The sequence below is a fragment of the Rattus rattus genome, chromosome 17 (genome assembly GCF_011064425.1).
Source record: "Rattus rattus isolate New Zealand chromosome 17, Rrattus_CSIRO_v1, whole genome shotgun sequence".
In the NCBI taxonomy this organism is placed as follows: Eukaryota; Metazoa; Chordata; class Mammalia; order Rodentia; family Muridae; genus Rattus; species Rattus rattus.
In genome coordinates, this window is record NC_046170.1 from 41660036 (window position 1) to 41667418 (window position 7383).

At 52.5% G+C, this 7383-nt stretch overlaps 1 protein-coding gene across 1 annotated transcript in view; it reads left to right on the forward strand.

Moving 5' to 3' along the window:
• The window catches only part of Banp (BTG3 associated nuclear protein), a 72911-nt gene extending 65875 nt beyond the window's left edge, over positions 1–7036 (forward strand). The window contains exons 12-14 of the mRNA XM_032887433.1: positions 1341–1466; positions 4775–4918; positions 6420–7036. Of these exons, the coding sequence (XP_032743324.1) occupies positions 1341–1466; positions 4775–4918; positions 6420–6491 (342 nt within the window). The 3' untranslated portion in view covers positions 6492–7036. The remainder of the gene's footprint in view (positions 1–1340; positions 1467–4774; positions 4919–6419) is intronic.
• Positions 7037–7383: the final 347 nt, after the last annotated feature.

Genomic DNA, 7383 nt, shown 5'->3' on the forward strand with positions numbered 1-7383 from the left:
GTAATCCATACCTGCTGGCTTCCATGGCTACTGTGTCAGTCACAGAGCAAGTGGTCCAGTGTTGCTGGGATCTCCTCAGCCTTGTTTGTGGGATGTGTGGACAGATGGCAGGTGTCCTCTCCCCTGCCCTGCCTGATCTCTCAGACTGCAGTGCTTCAGAGAAGCTCTCAGGATGGACAGGCTGTCTTCAGTCCTCCTCATGACTGTCACAGCTCTCACCTGAGAGTAGCATGTCCTATGAAGTCGTGCTCAGCTTGTTATCTCATGAGCTCAGGCTGGCCTTCAACTCACCTAAGTAGCCAAAGCTAGCTTTCAACTCCTGACCTTCTGCATCTCCCTATCAAATGCTAGGATGATTAGGGATCGTGCTTGGCCAGAGACTCCTGTTTTGATTGTTATGTGCCTGAGAAACTCCTTAGAACTTTCTCTCTTCTGATGCTGGAGGCAGATTCAGGAATGGCCCACACAGGACAGGCGTTTGTCTGCCCCTGTAGCTGGAGGAGGAATGGTCACTAGCATGACAACTCCTGAGTGTGAACCAGAGACCCACAGGGACAGGCCCAAGAAGCGAGGCCAGAATTGGACAGTTTGGGGATGGCCAGACTTCCTGGCCAGTGCCCTCCTAGTGAGTATGATGATGGCACCTGACATGGTGTCCTCTTCGTCTCCTTGTTACAACAGCCAGCCAAGGTGACAGCTCACCAGCTCCTCCCTACAGTTGAAATGGATGTGGTCAGATCCCATAGCCAGGGTCCAGGCCACACAGCCTCATCACTGGGCAAAGGTTTGTGAGCCAAGCCTGGGAGCTCTAGTCTTTGAAAGCCGTGACTGCCTAAGCTTTTCCCAGATGAGAACCTTGCTTCCACTCATCGATGTTATACCTTTGTCTTAGTATTGCAAGTTCAGGTTCTCCTGCAGTGCAGCACGTCGGGTTAACCAGCCTTATGGTTCATGTGGAAAGTGGTTGTATTTGCAATGCTGGCAGGACAGCACTGCTGGGGTGCTGAGCAGGAAGGTGTGGCTTTGCTGTAGTCAACAGGGGCAGAGCTTCCTGGGAAACTGGTTCTATGATTGCAAAAGTCTCCTTAAAAGCAACTTCAGTTACCTTAAATTCATTATGGAGGAATCTATAAAAATGTAACATGATTGGGGAACTGGTTATGACTCCTAACTTGGGGTTTCCAAATATGGCCTGGCTTCTGAGTTACCAGGAGATAGCAAACCAGGCAGCTACCGTGTGTCAGCACCTTTCCTTTTTCCTATCTCTTCCCCACAAGGTGGGGTCTGTGGCTTGACAAAGTCTCTGCCGAGCCTATAGCCCCCGTTCTGATCTCTTCCAGTCGTGGGGCCTGTGCCAGAATCCCATTCCTGTGAGCGGTGACTCAGTGGCCCAGGCTAACCCCTCCCAGCTTTGGCCTCTGGGAGGAGACACACTTGATCTGCCTGCTGGAAATGAGATGATCCAGGTTTGTAAGTCGGGTTTCTTGTCGGGAGATGTGGGTGGCCTGACCAGTGTTTTCCAGGGACCGTGTAAGCAGGGTCAGGTCAAAGCTCTGGACAGCAGGCGGAGACTTACAGAGCCTACCGCAGGTTAGACAGTGCCACACACTGAGCCCAGGCTTACAGAGGCTGCCACAGTAACTGCCACTGTCAATGCTGGATACCTACAGAGGCCTGAGGCTAAGAGCTTGCTTTGCCAGCCAGAGACATCATAGTAGAGGTGCATGGTAGGGGTTAGCAGAGCTGATAAGGTGTCTGTGAACAGGCATGTGCCTTACTTACAGATGTGTGCATGTGCACATCTATGACCACAGGTGTCTGAAGACATGTATAGGCATACTTGTAACAGTTGATGGCATATGAAGACATATGGCTTGATGAATGGCCATCAAGTCAGGCCCATCTGTTGAGCTCAGAGCCCTTACCCCATGGAGCCTTCACTCTTGGACACAGGGTCATTCTGCTGTTGGAGCAGTTCTGGTGTTTGTATCCTTTCCTTCCTTCTGAAGCCTGCTGATTCTGCTGTTCAAGGAACATGTGGAGAGCCCCCCTTTGCCTCTACCTGGGTTACCCTGGTGGATGGCCCTGGGTAGGTCAGGGGAGACAGTCAGGCACCAGTGGGCCATAGATACTGTCCTGTCTGCTTGAGCCCAGGTTCTGGCAGTGAGACCAGGAAGCTCCTGTGACTCAGGTGCTGGAGGGAAGTGTTCACTGGTCCTTAGAGATGGCTTTGGTAGCCTGTAGGGCTGGCATGGGAGCCCGTGGGACCCACTAAGATCCACAGGAGCTGCTGAGTAGGGAGACCAGGAGGACTGCTGGGTGACAATGCAGGGGAGGAGAGGTCCCAAGCTGCGCTGGCTACCCAGGAAAGGCCCAGGCCAGCGTGTACAGTGGAGAGTCTGGAAGGGCCGGGCTCCATCCAAGTCTGCCACCAAGGGCTGTCCCCAAGCAGGAGCTCAGTTTACCGTCTCCTGACTGCAAAATTCCCCGTTTTGTTTCAAGTTGAACTGCTTGGTCAGATGAGGGAGAGCACCATGCCTGGAGAAATGTAGTTCTTAGCAAAAATAACGAACTTGCCTACAAGTCAGAGTGAGTGAAAGAGGACTCTAGAGGCTTCTGCCACTGATGCTTATAAGATTGGATCATTTTACCCTGTTTCAGGCTTTTCCTGCTGGAAGGAGCCATGCTCTATCTAAACAAGGAGTCGTTATTGTCAGCCAGCTGTGGGCAACTCAGCATCTGTTGCCCTGCTCTCCTCTGCAGAGGGAGGGAGTGGCCAGTGGCATTGTCAGTAGCTGTGCCAGAGTGGGTGTGGAATAGGGGGCGCTGAGGTATCTGGGATAGAAGCAGCAGGCAAGTGTTTATGTTGAGTTCTGAGCTTGCCTGGAAACCAGTTCCCAGATGTGTGTCTGCACACCCTTCTTCCTTTAGTTAACCTGGATTGAGCACCTAGAGAGGGCTGAGGACCGGCTCCCCTGTTTTTGAACATCCCACTGCCTATCACCATGGCCCATGGGGTAGCTGACCAATGTGTGGTTCCTGTGAGGCCCAGGAAACTTTCCTCCTATCCCCACATGTTGACATAGAGAAGAGCAGCCATAAGCAGCTCGAGAGGTGTGTCTTGAGGGCCAGAGTTGTGCAGAGACAGGCTGTTATTGTTGCTGTTGTCTCTAGGCTGTCAGGCCTCCATAGGTGAGGGGAATCACACTGGAAGTGAGATTGACCCAGAAGCCACTGCACTCCCCAGGAAGGAGGTAGATAGACTGCTTCCCAGAGGAATGCTGGGAGTTCTCCTTATTAGAATCCAGCATGAGTTGGCAGTCACATCCCCAAATAGTTGTCTCACATTTTTTTAGTTATTCAAAAATATTAAAAAGGACTTTAAAGTCATTAAAAATATTTTCCCAGTGCCTGTGAACCTGGGTCTATTTTGGTTTGGCAAACCCTCATTAGCATAAGAGACACTGTCCTTATTTACAGTGTGTCCTTTAAAACGGCACATGTCATCTCACAGTCAAGCTAGCTGTTTACAAGTACAGCTCTTCTTAGAAGTTGTCTGGGTGAGTTTGTACTGCTGTCTCTGGTTGTGGGGAACCTCACGTGGTCTTCTCCATGCCAAATGTGCTTCCTACCCAGCAGTTCTGTCCACTGTTGGGGTTCTGTCCACTGTTGGGGTTGCACGTCTGGGCCCCCTGGCCTTCCCAGCTAGGGCAGTACACAAGGCTGATTGAAGGGCACCTGTGAGTGCGCAGATGGCGGCTCTGTATTGCCTGCCTCGAGCCTCCTGCCCAGTTGTGTGAGCAGCAGGTGGAGTTTGTGGGAAGTGAATCAGTGGGCAGGATTTCCAGAGCTGGAGTCACCCCAAGCTTATTCCTCCTACTCCACATCCATTCTGAGGCAGGGTCACTGTCAGGCAGGGTCAGGACGATGGAGGGATGCAGCAAAGAGGACTGAAGGATCTGTTCTGTAGTGACCTGCCCCTGGTGTCTCTGCTCACACCCTCCCCTTGGAGCCTGTTTGCCCCTCACTGTCCCTGCCACAGTAGCTCTTCCCTTTTTTCTTCTTTGTGTGTGTGTGCTCGCGTGTGTCTGTGTGTGTGCGCGCGCGTGTGCGTGTGTGTGTGTGTGCGTGTGTGCGCGCGAGTGCATGTGTGCGCGCGTGTGTGTGCGCGCGTGTTTCTGGATGGTGTCCTCATCTCTCTTCACCTTATTTTTCCTGAGGGTTTCTCACTGAACCTGCAGCTCACTGTTTGGCGAGGCTGGCCGTGATCTGCCTCCAGCAGTCTTCCTGGTTGGGGTTACCCAGCTGCTCCTGATTTGTGTGTGGACACCGAAGATCCGAACGCAAGGCCTCATGCTGGCATACAAGCAGTACCCACTGAGCCATCTCTGCAGCCCTCCCTCTCCTTTTGTTTCTCTATCTAAAGTTATTGGCTCCACATGGGCTCTGTGCGGGGTTTGCTAAGCTCTCCCGCTGTCTTCAGTGTGCCTGTGCAGTCTTCAAGTTCTAGCTTATTTGTTTCCACACGGGCTTTAAAAGACTAATGTCTGTGTGTAACAAGGGTGTTTCTGCAAGACTAAGTGTGAATGTGGCAGATTTCATGACAGTCAAAACTCAGCCCGTCAGGTGGGTGTGTCTGCAGTGGGCACTGAGGCTCCATTGCATTCACATCCATGCTGTGGGCCTGGGCCTCTTGTTGCTTCTGAACCAGAAGAGGATAGGGGTCTGCTGACCCAAGCTCCACTGACCAACCTGGCTTTGTCCCCAACCCCAGGTACTGCAGGGTGCTCAGCTCATAGCCGTGGCCTCTTCAGACCCTGCAGCTACAGGAGTAGACGGGTCGCCTCTCCAGGGCAGTGACATTCAGGTTCAGTATGTCCAGCTGGCGCCCGTGAGTGACCACACGGCTGCAACGCAGGTGAGTCCTGTCCCTCTCAGTCCCACCAGCCTCCCTGGTAGATACTGAACTTGGACTGTGACTGGCATTCCTAGAACTAGGAACCCTTGTCGAGAAGCATACAGGTCTGGCAGAGGCATGGGGCTTCTGTTCACTCTGAACTCCTGAAGTCAGAATGTGTGGGCTCCTCTGATCTCGGCCCGGCAAGGGCAGGTGACCGTGGTAGGAGCAGAAGACTCAACATGGTTCTGTACCATGTGAAGTCTCCCTCCTCCTCTGCACACCTCGCTGGCACTGGCAGCTCCCCTTCCTCTGTGTGGTCCAAGCCTGGTGCAGTCCGCAGTGCAGGCTCTCACAGAGGTTGCTGCTCCCCTGAACCCGAGAACCAGGCTTTGGCCGTAGGGTGGTCAGGATTTTACTTCTCCCAGGAGCTGTTGAGGCCTGCCTGCCACAGGCATTGGAAGGACTTACGGAGCTGCTAGGCCAGACATCTGAGGGGAAGGCACTTTGGGATTCCTTCCCTGAAGTCCTGGGAATGACCCCTTCCAGGTTCTCAGAGAAGGAACTTGGGTCTAGGTCTACAGGCCTCAGCCACAACCCCCACCAAGCCTCAAGATGCTTCTTCCTTCAGCCACACAACTGCCTGCAGCTGCCCACTTGATCTTATTGTTGCAAACTTTTTGATAAAGCCTCAGGGTCTTTTTCCTGGCTGGCTGAGCACAGAGCTTCATAGAAAACCCGGGTCCACATCCTCACCTGGGTCCTCCTCTCCCATCCTTCCTCCCTGGACCATCCTCCTCCTCCTCCTCCTCCCTCCTCCTCCTCCCCTCCTCTCCTCCCTCCCCTCTCCTTATTTATTTATTTATTTATTTATTTGTTTTTGTTTGTTTGTTTGTTTAGAAGTGAACTGAATATGGCCTCAGCCATGCCACCCCCAGCAGGGAGAGTGGAAACTTTTTTGTTTGTGTTTAAAAATCAATGTACAGTAAGAGTTGTCAGGTGCCAGCCCTGTGCGACCTTGGCCTCATGTGGCACAGCACCAAATGTCAGGTGACTTCTCTGTGCTCCTGCAGTATAGCTGAGGTGGAAGATCCGTTATCCATTCCAAGGTTGCAAGTTCTAACCTTGAAGCAGGGACGTCGTGGTCTTCCTCATGTATTTCACTGAAAGATACCATTAGAACCCTGGGGCGGTCTCTGTAGGAAGTCAGTGTGACCCTGAGGTTCTAGGGACGTGTGTCAGGTTAAAACCGTGGTGCATCTAACTCCAGTTGTTTTTCGGGCACCTTGAGGTAAGGCTGGGAAGTATGGCCCCAGTTGCCCAAGTTCTCCTGGGCACATGGGAGGTGTGCTTGTTTCTCATTAGGTCAGAGGTGCCTGGTACCCAGGTTTCTGAGGTTGGCACTCTCTCTCTGCTTGTATGTGAAGCTTGTGGCTCTGTGTAACATACGGGTGGCTTGCTGATACACACATGTGCTGCTGTATTTTACTAGAACAGTCTTCCTTTCTCCTCCACCTTGCAGACAGCTGAGGCACTGCAACCCACTCTGCAGCCTGAAATGCAGCTTGAACACGGGGCCATCCAGATCCAGTGAGACCAGGCATTGTAGGAGCACCGCACCACAGCTGCTCACTGACATGCCCTGTGCCCTGCTCTCTTGCTTCAGCAAGCAACTGCAGGTTCTACTGGGCATCCGAGAGCTCCTCCTCCCAGGGAAAGGTCCTGGCCACCCCCTGCTGGAAGGTGCCTCAGGGTTTGCGTCTCACTGCTGGTCTCCAAAGGAGAGGCATAGTGCAGAGTGTTGAGTACGATCAGAAAAACAAGAACTACGATATTTTGTTTAAACAGCTTTTTTAATTTGCTATGGTGTTTATAACAAAAAAGAAAATGGAAAAAAAAAAAAACACACACACACAACCATCCCCCCCAAACATACAAACAAACAAAAACCAGAACAGAAACACAACTGTGGAGTAGTAGAAGCCTGGGCCGTGTGCTCCCTTGGGGTCCTGACGTAGGTGTTGGAGCCAGCTGACGATGCTGGAGCACTTCGGACCTGCTGCTAGAGGAGTGCTCCAAAGGGAGTGCTCCCAGTGTGATTATGCATTTCTAATGAAATAAAGTGTATTTATGGCCACAGAGGCTCAGTGTTGTTGCACCATGAGAGGACTTCCCCAGGGTGCCATTTCCCAGGATGGGCACTGGGACGGATACTCATCTCCAGGTCCATGCTACCAGAGGGCTCCTGCTTTGGCTGTCTCTCCTGAGGAGCATGAGCTGCCCCTGGGGCAACTGGCTCCCACTTCATCACAGTGAGCCCTCAAAGGCAAGGCCATTCTAACCCATTCTCTTCTGAATGCTTAGGCTCACAAACTGCAACCCCAGGGGTCCTGGAGAACGAGCCCTGTGGAGAAGGCGTGACTGCAGAGCAAGCAGGTTCAAGTGTCACATGAGTGGCATGCGAAATGCCCCTAAAGTCCTTTCTG